General features: G+C 52.3%; 2 protein-coding genes across 3 annotated transcripts in view; one reads left to right on the plus strand and one right to left on the minus strand.

Annotated features, from left to right (window-relative positions):
* LOC127571230 (presenilins-associated rhomboid-like protein, mitochondrial) overlaps positions 1-13717 on the minus strand; it is a 58625-nt gene extending 44908 nt beyond the window's left edge. For both annotated transcript variants that reach the window (XM_052017423.1, XM_052017421.1), the window contains exons 1-2: positions 13588-13717; positions 531-753 (exon numbers count right to left, since the gene is read on the minus strand). In XM_052017423.1, the coding sequence (XP_051873383.1) occupies positions 531-753; positions 13588-13655 (291 nt within the window). In that variant the 5' untranslated portion in view covers positions 13656-13717. The remainder of the gene's footprint in view (positions 1-530; positions 754-13587) is intronic.
* A 91-nt stretch (positions 13718-13808) lies between these two features.
* Positions 13809-17561, plus strand: LOC127571841 (probable G-protein coupled receptor 148). The gene is made up of 3 exons (XM_052018587.1): positions 13809-13832; positions 15726-15779; positions 16665-17561. The coding sequence occupies exons 1-3, from the start codon at positions 13809-13811 to the stop codon at positions 17559-17561; spliced, it is 975 nt and encodes a 324-aa protein (XP_051874547.1).
* Positions 17562-18084: the final 523 nt, after the last annotated feature.

Genomic DNA, 18084 nt, shown 5'->3' on the forward strand with positions numbered 1-18084 from the left:
GAATGGGACTCCTTTCTGCTGGGAGTTAGCATGGATCTGAAAAAATAAATTATCTCCTTCTGTACCATAATACATAAATAAGTAACAACAAATCTATGAGAAAAAAATTCGTACCCAAAAGAATAATGAGAACATGGAATGCGTTATACCAGATTACGGAGGATAAAAGATGCAACAGAAATGTGTGAAAGAAAACCATGGAGAACTGAAATCAAGAACAGACTGCTGCCTTGGCAAACAAAATTTTAAAACAGGTTCAATGGGTTCAAGGCTGACCAACAATCCTAAAAAGATTAATCTCAACATCTAAGGCTTAAACCAATCAGAGTTCCTAATCCTGACTTCTGAGTCTACACAGGTACCGTTGGAAAGCCGGAATCTCCAGTCAACTTGTGGCCTGCTGATGTTAACTATCCAGGAACATGCACAAAACTACGAGGTAGTCATTCTCCATGAAACAGTACCTCAGCATATTTCAGCATGTTTGAGAGGGGTAGGAACAGATTCATCTTCATTCAATGTCAACTTACCCCTACAGTAAACACAAAGGGTTTGACAAGTCGCCTGAATGACAACGATGCTGACTTAGATAGTACAGGCTCTTCCAGCATTGGGGTCAGGCTGCTTTTGCTTGTCTGATTCACACTCAAAGGTAAATCTTTCTGAGCCATATTCTCTGTTTCCACTTTCCGAGGTTCATTTTTCTTTGGTGCTTTTCTAAACCCACGTCTAGATACGGTGTAAAAAATTAACCTAAAAGATAAAGATCAATTCCCTTTAAAAACACAGTACTTCATAAAGCTCACTGCACATCGTGTCAGGACTGCATTAATGGAGGCACAAAATACTGCAACGAAGGAAAATGCTGAAAGGATTAAATTGCCATACAGGGTACTAATGAGCAGGGCACAATCTCAGTTAATTACTTACATTAATTAATTAGTTAATGTAATTAATTAATATTACATTGGCATGTAATAGAACATGCCAATATCTACAAATGGAAACAGATTTAAAATCAGTGAGTCTCCAGATCATATAAAAACACAACTATTATACTCCACAAACAAAGTACAAATCCTTGAAAGACTAATGAAAATGCAGTATTATATGAACTGGATGGGCAGTGGGTGTGGATGGGAGATAAATCTTCAGCTATGCTCAGAGGGACCAGACAGTGAAAAGATAAACAGCAATGGCCAGGAACAGCAGTTAACTCAAGAAAACAGCAGTGGTGGACAATGAACCAGATGCAAAGAAGCACATTGCTAGTGGACCAGAAATCAGAGCCCATGAGTACAGCAGCTTATCGGAGACCAGAGGCCCAGATGCAAAGAGGCGGACAAGGGATCAGAGCTTTGATTGAGGTGTATAAAATTATGGACTTGTAAATAAGAGCAGAAGAGTTAAAATTAGGGCTCATAGATTTAAATTTTTTTAAATTTTCTTTACAGCGTGGCAACAGGCCCTTCTGGCCCAACGAGTCTGCGCCGCCCATTTTAAACCCAAATTAACCTACCCGTACGTCTTTGCAATGTGGGAGGAAACTGGAGCACCCAGAGGAAACCCACGCAGACACGGGAGAACGCACAAACTCCTTACAGACAGCGACGGGAATCAAACCTCGATCGCTGGCGCTGTAATAGTGTCACGCTAACCGCTATGCTACCTTTTAGAGGAGAGATGAGGGAGGAAAAGAGATCATTTAGAAGAAGGTAGAAGTCTGGAACACTGCCTGAAAGAGTGGTAGAAACAGAACCCTCCATGAATTTAAAAAGGATTCAGACGTGGACACAGAACCTGAAAGGTAGGATGAAGCTGAGTAGCTTTTTTAAACACTAAGGACATGACGGGCCCAATGGCTGCCTTTAGTATCATTAACTTTTAGTGATTCTATGATTCATTCTGTAAACTAGAGATTTAGTACCAAGATCCAGATTTGGACACAGTCCTATTCATCTCTCAAAGAATCATAATTGTTACAGCATTAAAAGGTGTTTATGGGTTCTAGTAACAATCCATTTGGACACACTCCCCTGTAAATTCCTTCCTTTGACATACTTATCCAACTCCCTTTTGAACACTTCAATTGATCTGCCTCCACTACAATCCCTGGCAGTGAATTCCAGACCCTGAACATTTGCTACATAAAAATATTTTTCCTCATGCTAGTTTTGGTTCTTCTGCCAGTCACCTTCATTCTGTGTCCCCTAGTTCTTGACCCTCTGCAATGGAAAAGGCTTTTTTCTACCTACATGTCTATGCTCTTCATGACTTTAAATACCTCTATCCAATCTCCTTGCAACTTCCTCCATGTGCACAGAGAACATCACCAGGATCTCCAGGCCATCCACTTGTCTGAAATCCTCAACACTGGGATCATTTCTCCAAGGCCTTCAAATCAGTCAAACTCAGTGGGAAGAGTAGATGGGGGCATGATAAGACATAAGTGCAGTTATTTTAATACAAGGAGCCTGATGCGGAACACTGATGAAGGACTGCATATAGAGATATGCTATTACTGCAATCACAGAAACATGCTTCCAAGAAGGGCAGGACTGGCAGCTCAACATTTCAGGAGGTGGTAGGGGAGGGGGTATCACAATATTGATTGCAGAAAACATCATTGCAGTAGTCAGGGAGCATGTCTTGGAAGGTTCTACCAATGAGACCATGAATTATGAAGCAGCTATCACTTTGGTGGGGTTATATTATAGGACCCCCCCCCCAACAGAGAGCGAGAGATAAAGCAGCAGATAAGCAGGCAAATCGTATAGGGGTGTAAGAGCAATAGGGTTATAGCTGTGGGGGATTTTAACTTCCCAATATTGACTGGGGGAGTCCCTTGGTGTGAGATGCTTAGATAAGGAGGAATTTGTAAATTACATCCAGGAGAGTTTTTTTGAATACATAAGGAGCCATACTGGAGAAGGCATTAATCTAGGGAAATTAAGCCTAGCAAGTGGTGGAAGTGTCAGTGGGTAAGCATTTTGGGAACAGTGATCATAATTCTGTAAGTTTCATGCTGTTATGGACAGGGATAAGTATGCTCCGCAAGTTCGAGTCCTTCATTGGGGGAAGGCAATTTCAATAACATAAGGTAAATTAGAAGCAGCTGCTTTTGAATAAAATAAAACATCCAATAAGTAGGAGTGTTTTAAAAGGTAGATGGTGAGAGTTCAGGGCTCACATGTTCCTGTGAAAGGTAAAGATGGCACAATTAGGGAACCCTGGATGACAAGGGGTACTGAGGAGCTAATGGTAAAGAAGAATCATGAGTGGTATAGGCAACTTAAAATGGCATGAGGAAGATAGGGAGTGTTGGAAAGTAAATTGGCAGGGCAAAAAGAGGTCATAAAATATCATTTGCAGACAAGATTAAGTAAATCCCAAGGTATTCTTACAAGAGTAACCAGGAAAAGACTTTGGGACTATAGGGGCAATCCATGTGTGAAGCCAGAGGATGTGGGCATGTCCCATATAACTACTTCTCTCTGCATTCAGTGAGAAGGACATGGTACAAGGAGAGTTCAGAGCAAAGGACAGTGATGTTCTGGAATATATTAGCATTAGAAGTGCTAGATGTGTTGGGACACATGAATGTGGACAAATCCCCAGGGCCTGATGAGATGTATCCCAGGCCGCTATGGGAGGTAAGGGAAGAGATTCTGGGGCCTTAACACACACTTTTGTGTCTTCATTAGCTGCAAAGTACTGGATGACTGGAAGTTAGCAAGCATTGTTCCTCTAATCAAAAAGAGAAACAGGGATGTCAGATAACTACAGGCTAGTGAGTCTTGTATCACTAGCAGAAAAACTACCAGAAAAAAATTCTAAGGTACAGAATTTATCTTCACTAGGAAAGACAGGGGTTGATTAGGGATAGTCAGGATGGCTTTGTTCATGGGAAATTCTGTCTCACAAATTTGTATTTTTTGAGAAGGTAACTAAGCATATTAATCCAAAGAGTATAATAGATGTTGTCTACATGGATTTTAGTGGGGCCTTTGACAAGGTCCTCTATGATAGGCTGATCCAGGAGGTTAAAGCCCATGGATGCAGGACAGGCTGGCAAATTAGATCCAAACTTGATTTGGTAATAGGATGCAGTGGGTGGTGATAGATGGTTGCTTTTCTGATAGGAGCTCTATGACCCGTGATGTTTGTGATATACACTAACTTGGATGTGAATGTATGAGACATTATAGGTAAGTTAGCAGATGATACAAAAATTGGTTGTGTTACAGATAGCAAGGAAGGGTGTTGAAGGCTACAGCATGATATAGATCAGCTGGAAACTTGGGCAGAGCAATGGCAAATGGAATTCAATACTGACACATGCGAAGTGATGTATTTTGAGAAGGCAAACTGGCTAGATGTACAGTAAATGATACAGTGCTATGGAGTGTTGAAGAGCAGAGGGATTTTGGGATACATCCATATATCATTGAAATTTACAGCACAGGTGGTAAGGTGGTGAAGAAGGCATATGGGACGCTTGCCTTCATTGGCCGTAGCACAGAATATAAGAGCTGGAACGTCATGCTACAGCTCTAATAAAAGGTGATTAGGCCACAATTGAAATATTATGTGCGGTTCTAGTCACCGCACTATAGGAAGGATGTGATTGTACTGGAAAGGGTGCAGAGCAGATTCACCAGGATATTGCTTGGATTGGAGCATTACAGTTAAAAGGAGAGAATGGAATGACTGCTTTTCCCTTGAATAAAGGAAACTGAATGCTGATCTGAAAGAGGTATTTAAAGTTTTGAAAGGGAGAAATAGGGTAAATGGATCCCATGGTGGGAGTGTCAGACAAGAGGTCAGAGGTTTAAAGTGATAACTTGGAGATTTAGGAGGATTCTGAGGGGGAAATTTTTCCATAGAGGATGGTTGGATTCTGGAATGCACTGCCTGAAGAGGTAGTGGAGGCAGATACCCTTATGACATTGAGAACTATCTAGACAAGTACCTGAATCATCAAAGCATAGAAGACTACTGACCTAACGTGGATAAATCAAAGACCCCACCCACCCGGGTCATTCTCTCTTCTCTCCTCTCCCATTAGACAGAAGATACAGGAGCCTGAGCACATACCACCAGGCTCAAGGACAGCTTCTATCCCAGTATTAAAAGACTATTGAACTGTTCCCTTACACAATGAGATGGACTCTTGACCTCACAATCTATCTGGTTATGTCCTTGCATTTTATTGTCTACCTGCACTGCATTGCCTCTGTAGCTGTGACATTTTACTCTGTACTCTGTTATTGTTTTTACCCTGTGTAATGAATTGATCTGCACAAACGGTATGCAAGACAAGTTTTTCATTGTACCTCAGAACAAGTGACAATAATAAACCAATACCAATAAATAGGATTAGTGTTGGTAGGTACAACAAGTAGTGTGCACATGGTGGGTTAAAAGGGCCTGTTTGTGCGCTGTATGAGCCTACCTTTCCAAATGAACAGCTCCCAGAACGGGACACAGTATTCCAGTTGTTATCAAACCACTGTTTTATAAGGCTTATAATGACTTCCCTGCTCCCGTACACTACACCTCTATTTAAAGCGCAAGATCTTGAATTTTTTAAACCACTTTCTTAATGGCACAAATAGAAGTAAATGGGCATGATCTAATCACAAAGAGATAGCGAAAGAGTGAGCAATGTTAATAGGAGTTATTTATAGGTTACCAAATGGTAGTTGTTATATTGGGCATGATATAAATCAGGTAATTCAAGTAACACAAAACAGTAGTAAAGTAACCAAGGAAACATCAATCTACATGAACTGGACAAGTCAAATTAGAGGTAATAAGATGGAGAATTTAATTCATGGATTATGTACAAGGTGGATTTCTGGATCAATATTGAGGGAAAAGCTATTTTAGACCTTGTTTTGTGCAATGAGAAATTGATAATCATCATAAAAGGGCCTTTAGGAAATGTGTTCATAATATGACGGAATTTTACATTGAGCTCGAGTAATTCAATCTAAATCTGAGCTAAGGTTTTGGGTGAATACGCTCTTGTTCACTTGGAAAATGTCATACATGATTTGCTGGAAAAATTTCTTCTAGGTGCAAAAAACCAAGAGGACAAGTGGTCCATCTGTGATTGACAGGAAAAATTAAAGACAGTATTAAATAAACAGAGCATAAGAGCTTCCATAGATATAAAATGGGAAAGACTAGCAAGGGCTAGTGTGGATCCCTTCCAGACAGAGAATTTATAATGGGGAATAAGGAAATGGCAGAGGAATTAAACAAATACTTTGCATCGACACAAAAAACCTGCCCAAAATACCAGAAAATCAAGGGTGTCACAAGAGTGAGTAACTAAGGAAATGTACATTAGTAAATAATACAAAAATTATTGAGTCTAAAAGCTGATAAATCCCAAGAACCGGATTATCTACATCCAAAGTTTGAAGGATGTGCTATAGAAGTCGTGAGTACATTGGCTATGACCTTCCAAAATTCTTTAGATTCTGGAACCATGTTTGTGAATTAAAGGATAGCAAATGTAGCCCTAATATTTAAGAAGGGAGGGAGAGAAAACACATGGAACTAATGCTATGTTAGCCTAACTTCAGTGATGGGGAAGGTGCTGCAGTCTGTAGAGGAGGCCATAACAGAACACCTTAAAGGATAATAATAGAGTCAGAATGGATTTATGAAAGGAAGATAATATTTAACAGTATTTAATTCACTTAGAGTTCTTCGAGGGTGTGACTCACAGAATAAGTACAAAGGAGAACCAATGGATGTGATCTATTTGGATTTTCAAAAGGCTTCTGATAAAGTCCCACATGGGATTTTGGTCAATGAGGTTAAACCATGCAGAATTGGGGATAATAGTCAACAACAAAATACTGGGCCCTTCAGTCCACTGAGTCCACACTGACAAGCAAGCACCCATTTATCCTAATCATACACTAAACCCATTTTATTCTCCCTATATTTCCATAATTTCCCCCAAATTCCCACATACACTAGGTGCAATTTACCTACCAATTAACCTACCAAACAACATGTCATTGGAACGTAGGAGGAAATCGATCACCTGGAAGAAAACCTATGCTGTCACAGAGAGAACTGCACACAGCGTTGGAGGCCAGGATTGAACCTGAGTCGCTTGTGCCTACAAACTGTGCCACTGTGCCATCCTGATGCTATAATATGCTAACATGGATTAAGAATTGGTCATCAGACAAAAGCAGAGTGTGAATAAACAAATCATTCTCGGGTTCACTGGCTGAGACTGATGGGGTACCACAAAGATCAGTGCTTGGGCCCCAACAATTCACAATCTATATCAATGATTTGACTGAGGGGACCAAATAAAATACTTCCAAGTTCACTGATGATACAAGATTAGATTGGAAGGTACGATGTAAATGAGCTACAAGAGGATATAAACAAGCTGAGTAAATGTGCAAGAAATGTCAAAGGTAACATGATATGGAAAAATCTGAAGTCATCTGCTTCGGTACACAAAACAGAAAAGTAGATCATTTAGACCTATGTATCACATTCTTGGAATTAAGGGCAGGCCATTTAGGAGGGACATGAAAGAGTGTTCTTCACACCGAGGGTGGTGAATCTTTGAAATTCTCTACCCTGGATGACTCTGGAGACTCGGTCATTCAGTTCATTCAAAACAGATAAATAGATTTCTGGATATTAAGGGAAATCGAAGGACTTGGAGAGGAAAATAAGATTGAGATAGGTCAGCCATAATCTAGATGAATGGCATTGCAAACTTGAAGGGTCAAATGGCCCACTCCTGCTCCTTTTAAATTTCTTAACCCAACCAACCAACTTCAATCAACACAGACATTCTTGTGTCCCTTTTGAAATTGTGCCCTCTGGTTATATTACCACCTCCATTCTTCATTCCAAAATGTTGTAGTGGGGGCAAGAAACAAGAGGCAGAATAGAAAGGGGGTGAAGCTAAGCAGGGCAAGAGACACTGGGAGGAGAAGGAAGAGGGGAAAGAGGCAGCCTAAATGGTAGAAGAGACAGGCAAAGGCTTTAGGGTTGGATGAGGTTGGTACTGGATAGCCAGGTAGGGACAACGATGGAGCTAGGTGTTGGGCGGACATGGGGAGGTGCAGCAGACAGGGTGGGCATCACTGACAGATGGGGAGGTGGTGCTGGGGTGGGAGGGAGGGAGATGAGGGGGGCCGCGGGAGGGAGGGAGATGAGGGGGGCCGCGGGAGGGAGGAGATGGGGGGCTTTGCAGGAGGGACGGAGATGGGGAGAGGGCGGGGGCGATGGGGTTGGGACAGGAAGGGGCAAAGGGAAGAAGAGCGCGTGGGGAGAAAAGGTGTGAGGGAGAAGTGGGCAGGGAAATATAGGGGGGCCACAGGAAGGGTGGGGAGGAGGGAAGATGGTGGAGGAAAGAGGGGAGGGGGAGGGGGTGCGGGGGAGGTGGAGGGGGGAGGGGGATGGGTGGGGGAGGGAAGAGGGGAGGGAGGGGGGGAGGGAAGAGGGGAGGGAGGGGGGGAGGGAGGGGGGGAGGGAGGGGGGGAGGGAGGGGGGGAGGGAAGGGGGGAGGGAGGGGGGGAGGGAAGAGGGGAGGGAGGGGGGGAGGGAAGAGGGGAGGGAGGGGGGGAGGGAAGAGGGGAGGGAGGGGGGGAGGGAAGAGGGGAGGGAGGGGGGGAGGGAAGAGGGGAGGGAGGGGGGGAGGGAAGAGGGGAGGGAGGGGGGGAGGGAAGAGGGGAGGGAGGGGGGGAGGGAAGAGGGGAGGGAGGGGGGGAGGGAAGAGGGGAGGGAGGGGGGGAGGGAAGAGGGGAGGGAGGGGGGGAGGGAAGAGGGGAGGGAGGGGGGGAGGGAAGAGGGGAGGGAGGGGGGGAGGGAAGAGGGGAGGGAGGGGGGGAGGGAAGAGGGGAGGGAGGGGGGGAGGGAAGAGGGGAGGGAGGGGGGGAGGGAAGAGGGGAGGGAGGGGGGGAGGGAAGAGGGGAGGGAGGGGGGGAGGGAAGAGGGGAGGGAGGGGGGGAGGGAGGGAGGGAGGGGGGGAGGGAGGGAGGGAGGGGGGAGGGAGGGAGGGAGGGGGGAGGGAGGGAGGGAGGGGGAGGGAGGGGGGAGGGAGGGAGGGAGGGGGGAGGGAGGGGGGGAGGGGGGGGGGGAGGGGGAGGGAAGAGGGGAGGGAGGGGGAGGGAAGAGGGGAGAGGGGAGGGAGGGGGGAGGGGGATGGAAGAGGGGAGGGAGGGGGGAGGGGGAGGGAGGGGGGAGGGAGGGGGAGGGAGGGGGAGGGAGGGGGAGGGAGGGGGAGGGAGGGGGGAGGGGGAGGGAGGCGGGAGGGGGAGGGAGGGGGGAGGGGGGGGGAGGGGAAGGGAGGGGGGAGGGGGAGGGAGGGGGGAGGGGGAGGGAGGGGGGAGGGGGAGGGAGGGGGGGGAGGGAGGGGGTGGGGGAGGGAGGGGGAGGGAGGGGGAGGGGGAGGGAAGAGGGGAGGGAGGGGGGGAGGGGGATGGAAGAGGGGAGGGAGGGGGGAGGGGGAGAGAGGGGAGGGAGGGGGGAGGGGGAGGGAGGGGGGAGGGAGGGGGGAGGGAGGGGGGAGGGAGGGGGGAGGGAGGGGGGAGGGGGAGGGAGGGGGAGGGAGGGGGGAGGGAAGAGGGGAGGGAAGAGGGGAGGGAAGAGGGGAGGGAGAGGGGAGGGAAGAGGGGAGGGAAGAGGGGGGAGGGAAGAGGGGGAGGGAAGAGGGGGGAGGGAAGAGGGGGGAGGGAAGAGGGGGGAGGGAAGAGGGGGGAGGGAAGAGGGGGGAGGGAAGAGGGGGGAGGGAAGAGGGGGAGGGAAGAGGGGGGAGGGAAGAGGGGGGAGGGAAGAGGGGGGAGGGAAGAGGGGGGAGGGAAGGGGGGAGGGAAGGGGGGAGGGGGAGGGAAGAGGGGAGGGGAGGGGGAGGGAAGAGGGGAGGAGAGGGGAGGAAGAGGGGAGGGAAGAGGGGAGGGAGGGGGGAGGGGGATGGAAGAGGGGAGGGAGGAGGGGAGGGGAGGGGGAGGGAGGGGGAGGGAGGGGGAGGGGGAGGGAGGGGGAGGGAGGGGGAGGGAGGGGGAGGGAGGGGGAGGGAGGGGGAGGGGGAGGGGGAGGGGGAGGGGAGGGGGAGGGGGAGGGGGAGGGGGGGGAGGGGAGGGGGAGGGGGAGGGGGAGGGGGAGGGGGAGGGGGAGGGGGGGGAGGGGGAGGGGGGTGGGGGAGGGTGGGGGAGGGTGGGGGAGGGGGGGGGGGGGGGGGGGAGGGAGGGGGGGGGGAGGGGGGGGGAGGGGGGGGAGGGGGGGGGAGGGGGGGGGGAGGGGGGGGGAGGGGGGGGGAGGGGGGGGAGGGGGGGGGAGGGAGGGGGAGGGAGGGGGAGGGAGGAGGGGGAGGGAGGGGGGGAGGGAGAGGGGAGGAAGAGGGGAGGGAGGGGGGAGGGGGGAGGGGGGAGGGGGGGGAGGGGGGAGGGGGGAGGGAGGGGGGAGGGAGGGGGGAGGGAGGGGGGAGGGAGGGGGGAGGGAGGGGGATGGGGGGGAGGGAGGGGGATGGGGGGGAGGGAGGGGGGATGGGGAGGGGGGAGGGGGAGGAGGGGAGGGGGATGGGAGGGGGGAGGGGGAGGGGGGAGGGGGAGGGGGGAGGGGGAGGGGGGGGGAGGGGGAGGGGGAGGGGGGGGAGGGGGGGGGAGGGAAGGGGGGAGGGAGGGGGGAGGGGGGGAGGGAAGGGGGGAGGGAGGGGGAGGGAGGGGGGAGGGAAGGGGGGAGGGAGGGGGGAGGGAGGGGGGAGGGAGGGGGAGGGAGGGGGGATGGGGGGGAGGGGGAGGGAGGGGGATGGGGGGGAGGGGGAGGGAGGGGGGATGGGGGGGAGGGGGAGGGAGGGGGGATGGGGGGAGGGGGAGGGAGGGGGGATGGGGGGAGGGGGAGGGGGGGGAGGGGGAGGGGGGGGAGGGGGAGGGGGGGAGGGGAGGGGGGAGGGGGAGGGGGGGAGGGGGGGGGAGGGGGAGGGGGGAGGAGGGGGGGGAGGGGGGGGGAGGGGGGGAGGGGGGGGAGGGGGAGGGGGGAGGAGGGGGAGGGAAGAGGGAGAGGGAGGGGAGGGAAGAGGGAGGGGAAGAGGGGGAGGGAAGAGGGAGGGGGAGGGAGGGGAGGGAAGAGGGAGGGGGAGGGAGGGGAGGGAAGAGGGGGAGGGAGGGGGGAGGGAAGAGGGGAGGGAGGGGGGAGGGAAGAGGGGAGGGAGGGGGGAGGGAAGAGGGGAGGGAAGAGGGGAGGGAGGGGGGAGGGAGGGGGGAGGAAGAGGGGAGGGAGGGGGGAGGGAGGGGGGAGGGAAGAGGGGAGGGAGGGGGGAGGGAAGAGGGGAGGGAGGGGGGAGGGAGGGGGGAGGGAGGGAGGGGGGAGGGAGGGGGGAGGGAGGGGGGAGGGAGGGGGGAGGGAAGAGGGGGGGAGGGAAGAGGGGGGGAGGGAAGAGGGGGGGAGGGAAGAGGGGGGGGAGGGAAGAGGGGGGGGAGGGAAGGGGGGGGAAGGGGGGGGGAGGGAAGGGGGGGGGAAGGGGGGAGGGAAGGGGGGAGGGAAGGGGGGAGGGGGAGGGAAGAGGGGAGGGAGGGGGGAGGGGGAGGGAAGAGGGGAGGGGAGGGGGAGGAAGAGGGGAGGGGAGGGGGAGGGAAGAGGGGAGGGAGGGGGGAGGGAAGAGGGGAGGGAGGGGGGAGGGAAGAGGGGAGGGAGGGGGGAGGGAAGAGGGGAGGGAGGGGGGAGGGGGAGGGAAGAGGGGAGGGAGGGGGGAGGGGGAGGGAGGGGGAGGGGGAGGGAGGGGAGGGAGGGGGAGGGAGGGGGGAGGGGGAGGGAGGGGGAGGGAGGGGGGAGGGGGAGGGAAGGGGAGGGAGGGAGGGAGGGGGAGGGAGGGGGGAGGGGGAGGAGGGGAGGGAGGGGGGAGGGGGAGGGAGGGGGGAGGGGGAGGGGGAGGGGGAGGGAGGGGGGAGGGGGAGGGGGAGGGGAGGGGGAGGGGGAGGGAGGGGGAGGGGGAGGGAGGGGGGGAGGGAGGGGGAGGGGGAGGGAGAGGGAGGGGGAGGGAGGGGGAGGGGGAGGGGAGGGGGAGGGAGGGGGAGGGGGAGGGGAGGGGAGGGGGAGGGAGGGGGGAGGGGGAGGGGGAGGGAGGGGGAGGGGGAGGGAGGGGGAGGGAGGGGGAGGGGGAGGGGAGGGGAGGGAGGGGGAGGGGGAGGGGGAGGGAGGGGGAGGGGGAGAGAGGGGGAGGGAGGGGGGAGGGGGAGGGGGTGGGAGGGGGGAGGAGGGGGGAAGGGGGGAGGGAGGGGGAGGAAGGGGGGAGGGAGGGGGGAGAAGGGGGAGGGAGGGGTGAGGGAGGGGGGAGGGAGGGGGAGAAGGGGGGGGGAGGGGGGGGAGGGGGGGGAGGGGGGAGGGGGGGAGGGGGGAGGGGGGAGAGGGGGGGGGAGGGGGGAGGGGGAGGGGGGGGGGGGGAGGGGGGGGAGGGAGGGGGAGGGGGGAGGGAGGGGGAGGGGGGAGGGAGGGAGGGGGGAGGGGGGGAGGGGGGGAGGGGGGGAGGGGAGGGGGGGAGGGGGAGGGGGGGAGGGGGGAGGGGGGAGGAGAGGAGGGGGAGGGGGGAGGGGGAGGGGGGAGGGGGAGGGGGGGAGGGGGAGGGGGGAGGGGGAGGGGGGAGGGGGAGGGGGGGGGGGAGGGGGGGGAGGGGAGGGGGAGGGAGGGGGAGGGGAGGGGGGGAGGGGAGGGGGGGGAGGGGGGGAGGGGGAGGGAGGGGGGAGGGGGAGGGGAGGGGGGGGAGGGGGAGGGAGGGGGGGAGGGGGAGGGAGGGGGGGAGGGGGAGGGAGGGGGGGGAGGGGGAGGGGGGGAGGGGGGAGGGGGGGGAGGGAGGGGGGATGGGGGGGAGGGGGGGAGGGACGGGGGAGGGAGGGGAGGGGGATGGGGGGAGGGGGACGGGGGGGAGGGGGGGGGAGGGGGGAGGGGGGGAGGGGGAGGGGGAGGGGGGGGAGGAGGGGGGAGGGGGGAGGGGGATGGGGGAGGAGGGGGGAGGGGGAGGGGGGAGGGGGATGGGGGAGGAGGGGGGAGGAGGGGGAGGGGGAGGGGGGAGGAGGTGGGAGGAGGGGGGAAGGGGGGATGGGGGGAGGGTGGGGTTAGGGGGGGAAGGGGGAAGGGAGGGGGAAGGGAGGGGAGAAGGGAGGGGGGAAGGGAGGGGATGGGAAGGGAGGGATGGGAAGGGAGGGGATGGGAAGGGAGGGGGGAAGGGAGGGGAGGCGCAGGGAGGGGGGGAAGGGAGGGGAGGCGCAGGGAGGGGGGGAAGGGAGGGTAGGGGGGGAGGGGGGGAAGGGAGGGTAGGGGGGAAGGGGGGGAAGGGAGGGTAGGGGGGAAGGGGGGGAAGGGAGGGTAGGGGGGAAGGGGGAAGGGAGGGTAGGGGGGGAAGGGAGGGGAGAGGGGGGCTGGGGGCGTGTGTAGCGGAGGGGGAATGGGGGAGAATGAGGGGGTGGGAGTTGGTTGGATGTCGGGTGGAGGTAAATTGGTCGCGGGAGTTTGGAGACCGCCGCGCGATGCAGCCTTGGAAACACCGGATCTCAGCCACCCGCACTCCAGTGGACGTGCGGCCTTCCCGCGCCGCTCTCCTACCTGCCGCCCCGGGCATTACCCGCCCACAGGAGCCGGGAAACAGCCGCCGCACGGCACACGGACGCCATGCCTGTCGGTACTCACTTCCGGCGAGTCGAGTGACTTCCGGTGAAAGAGTCGCTCGGGGCGCCATGTTGGTAAAGGCGGAGGAATGGTGGGGGTGTGGGGATCCGGGGTGTAGTTAGGGGTGAGGATAGGGGTGGGTGCGGACGGTGGGGGTTATGGGTGAGGATGGGAGGTTACGGGTAAGGATGTGGTGAGGGTTAGGTGTTATAGTTGAGGGTTAGGGGTGAGGATGGGGTTAGGGGTGATGATGGGGTGGGGGTTAGGGGTGAGGATGGGAACTGGGGCTTAGGGGTGAGGAAGGAGGGTGAGGATGGGGGCTGGGTGAAGACGGTGTACAATGAGCAACTACTTTGATCCTTGTTCTCTTCTAAACATCTGACACTGAACCACCTACAGCAGGCATCCTCAGGCACTGGAATGATATCATCAATGCTTTCTCAACAAAATTTTCTAGATTTACTGGAAAGAAAAGTGAATCAACCTTATTCCCCACTCCCAAGTTAACATCTGCAGCATTAAGGCCTTAGTTGCACTGAACCAGCCACATCATTAGCTTCTGTCAAGGGAAAAGATTGCTTGGCAGACAGAGGAAAATATTCAAGAATGTTCTCAAAGCCTTTCTGATTTTGAGGAATTTCTTGCCCACGATCAAAAGCCTGAAAGGACAAAACACCCAGGCACAAGGACAGCTTCTATTCCGCTGTTATAAGACTATTGAACAGTCCCCTTGTACAGTAAAATGGACTCTTGAGCTCTCAATCTACCTCATTATGGCCTTGCACCTTATTGTCCACCTGCACTGCACTTTCTCTGTAACTGTAACACTTTATTCTGCATGCTGTTATTGTTCTCCCTTGTACTGCCTCAATGTACTGATATGATGAAATGGTCTATATGGATGGCATACAAAACAAAGTTTTTCACTATACCTTGGTACATGTGACAATAATAAACCAATTTCAAGTGGGGAAAGAGCATTCAGGATAGTATTGAGAACCTCAAGACTATGCCTCATAAGCACATAGAAGCCTTGCATAAGTGGTGAATGGAATGCACCACCTCACAAACCACCCACCCCATCTGACACCACATGCCACATCTATGGAAGAGTCAGGGATTTCCACAATGGCCTCATTAGCCACCTCAGAACCCACAACACCAGAGTGGAAATAAGTCATCCTTGATCCCAAGGGACTGTGTAAGAATAAGTTATTGGCAATCAGAATCCGCTTTGTTATCACTGACTTATATGACATGAAATTTGTTGTTTTACAGCAGCAGTACATTGCAAAAACATAATTACCATAAATTTAAAAAATAAATAAATAATGGAAAAGGAAAAGGAATAATGAGGTGGTGTTCAAGGGTTCATGGACCGTTGATAAATCTGATGGCAGAGGGGAAGAAATTGTTTCCGAATCATTGAGTGTGGGTCTTCAGGCTCCTGTACCTCCTCCCTGATGGTAGTAACGAGAAGAGGGCATGTCCCAGATGGTGAGGGTCCTTAGTGATGGATGCTGCCTTTTTGAGATACCACTTCTCAAAGATGTCCTCGATGGTGGGGACGGTTGTGCCCGTGATGGAGCTGGCTGAGTCTACAACCCTCTGCAGCCTCCTGTGATCCTGTGCATTGGAGCCTCCAGACCAGGCTGTAATGCAACCAGTCAGAATGCTGTCCACCGCACATCAGTCGAAATTTGTAAGTCTTTGGTGACGAACCGAATCTCTTCAAACTCCTAGCGAAGTTGAGCCACTGGGGTGCCTTCTTCATGATTGCGTCGATGTGTTGGGCCCAAGATAGATCCTCTGAGATGTTGATGCCCAGGAACTGGAAGCTGCTCACCCTTTCCACTACTGACTCCTCAATGAGGACTGGTGTGTGTTCTCCCGACTTCCCCTTCCTGAAGCCCACAAGGCAAGTCGAACAGCTACAGGAACGGGATTTATTGATCAATAGTTGGACAATGTATCTGTAGATATGTCAAAGGTAGCACAAGAGAGAACCAGAAGGTGATCTACTTGGGTAAGTTAGTTCAGCTGGCAACAATACCAATTTCACATTATCCTAACAGGTTCTTGGACAAGACTTTTTATTTTACAAAATCAATAAAGTCATTGTTATAAAAACATGCTACAAATGATTGAATTTGTTTTTATAACAATATCTTTATTGCAATCATTTGTAGCATGAGAAGTGGCTTAGTGTTATTTTGAGAGATGTGTTTTGTAGCTGTTGTTCATTTAGAATTTGGTTTAATTCATCAAGACCTTCTGTTCACTGGCATTGGTCAGATAAAATATGTGTCCAATGAAGTGTCAAATCAAACAATGTGTCCAATGAGTGTCAAATCAGCAATCTGGCTCCTGGCAAAAGAAGTTGCAGTGTGTTCCTGCTCGACTGCAAACGACAGATTTGATGCTGTGCTGATTTTGAGGACACTAAACCAATTCCACGTGAAGATCATTTTTGATAGAGAATATTTTTTATAAGATGAAGATAACTCCACAAAATGCTAGTTAAGTGTGGATCTCGTTTTCAGTTTCTACAAGATTTATGCACACGTTCGTGAAAATAGGAAAGAACAATCCAGTATATTGACACTGGCTTTGAACTGTATCTAGAAACTGAGTGAAGAATGGTTCTTTTTTCATTTGAAGAGGAGGATTTTTCTTTTTTATGTTTCAAGAATATACAGGTACACCTAAGTGCAGCCATTATCTGCAGTAAACCTGAGGAGACTTCTGTCAAAATCAGCAGATCAAGTTGAAGGGCATTGCTGTACTGGATGAAAGCAAACACAGATTTGTGATCATGAGTTCATTTCAAGTGGTACGTAATGAATTTATCTAAATGCAAACGTTGTACCAACTACAATGAGATGTCTCTTCTAGGTGAAGAACTCGTTACTGTGCAGTTCTCTGCAAATGTCTCCCATTCTGTGGATCTTCATCTTCAACACAAAGTCGTCCAACCATGGGTGAATGCTATGGGAAACTCCAAAATAAATATTTTGATGGTTCCTTTGATAATTTGTCTTTTTGCTTCACTGCTGGCCACACCTGTGGTCTTGATTGCCATCTTTTCAAACAACAGCCTTCGTCAGGAGACCAGGTACCTGCTACTTGCCAACACTTTGGTTAATGATCTGATTTATTCAGTACTGAACACCTTCATCGACATCCTTAATGCTACAGGTGTAGGGATGCCTAAAGTTGTTTGCGAAACACTATTGTATGTGCTAACGGTGGCTTATTGTAATGGCATTCTGACAGTCACTGCTATGGTGGTGGACACTTATGTCGCTGTTAGTTGGCCCCTCCATTATCACTCACTTTTACCACAATCCAGGGCCCTGAAAATCATCATCTGTATATGGATTATTTCTGCCGCATCTCCATCCATCATTTATATAATGACACTAGGAACTCAACAGAATCCATTATCCATGTTATCAATTTGTATTTTACCTTTAATATTCATGTTCTCTTTCCTCCGATTACCTTTGTTAAAAATTTATTACAGTTTAACAGTAATTTACTTTATAATATGTTTCGTACTGATCTCGAGTAGCTATGTCATGTTATACTGTAAAACTAAAACATCAGGAATATGGACTGGCAATTCCAGGGCAAGGCAGACCTATCTTATTCATTCAATGCTGCTATTCTTTTATTTTGTTCCCTTGCTTGTGCTGGTGGCAGGGGGTGCACTCCAAGAACTGGACCTGATTTCCTATGTCACAGGACTCTGGATCAATATGTCAATGGCAAATATGCTTATGATGTTACCCAAAGCAGTTTCCCCATATGTTTATGCACTGAGGTACCGAGAAGTGACAAAGACAATCCAATCTTTATCGCTGCTGAGGCACATTAGGCGTGTAAATCCCACTGTTTCAGGCGTGTAAATCCCATGTTAGAATTGGCAAATCTACCGATGCTTGATTCGCTCAAACAAAGCTTTCTCTCAAATATTATAGAAACACCAGTTAGCGTAACGCTTTACAACGCTAGCGACCCGGGTTCACTTCCGGCCACTGTCTGTAAGGAATTTGTATGTTCTCCACATGTCTGCATGGGTTTCCTCCAGGTGCTCCGGTTTCCTCCCACATTCCAAAGGTGTACAGGTTAGGAAGTTATAAGCATGCTATGTTGGCGCCGGAAGCGTGGTGACACTTTTGGGCTGCTCACAGAACACCACGCAAAAGATGTATTTCACTGTGTGTTTCGATGTACATGTGACTAATAAAGATATTGTATCATATCATATGAAGTAAAACTGTCAAAGGGTTGTATTTGGGATTCTGACATCATTATCATTGCCTTGACTAAAGCGATGAACCTCTTAGTAAGTCATGAAAAATTCCCTATAATTTGTGTGTAAGCCCCTTCACCGCACACTGATGTCTTTACTTTCCTAGCTCGCACATT

Source organism: Pristis pectinata, chromosome 6 (genome assembly GCF_009764475.1).
Source record: "Pristis pectinata isolate sPriPec2 chromosome 6, sPriPec2.1.pri, whole genome shotgun sequence".
Lineage (NCBI taxonomy): Eukaryota > Metazoa > Chordata > Chondrichthyes > Rhinopristiformes > Pristidae > Pristis > Pristis pectinata.

Excerpts from the sequence above, each read along its gene's own strand:
- LOC127571841 (XM_052018587.1), top strand. The coding sequence starts at position 13,809 with ATGGGTGAGGATGGGAGGTTACGG. Across the intron at positions 13,833-15,725 it reads GTGAGGATGGGAGGTTACGG|GTTCTTGGACAAGACTTTTT; the intron begins GTAAGGATGTGG and ends TTATCCTAACAG. Across the intron at positions 15,780-16,664 it reads ATAAAGTCATTGTTATAAAA|TTGATGGTTCCTTTGATAAT; the intron begins ACATGCTACAAA and ends AAAATAAATATT.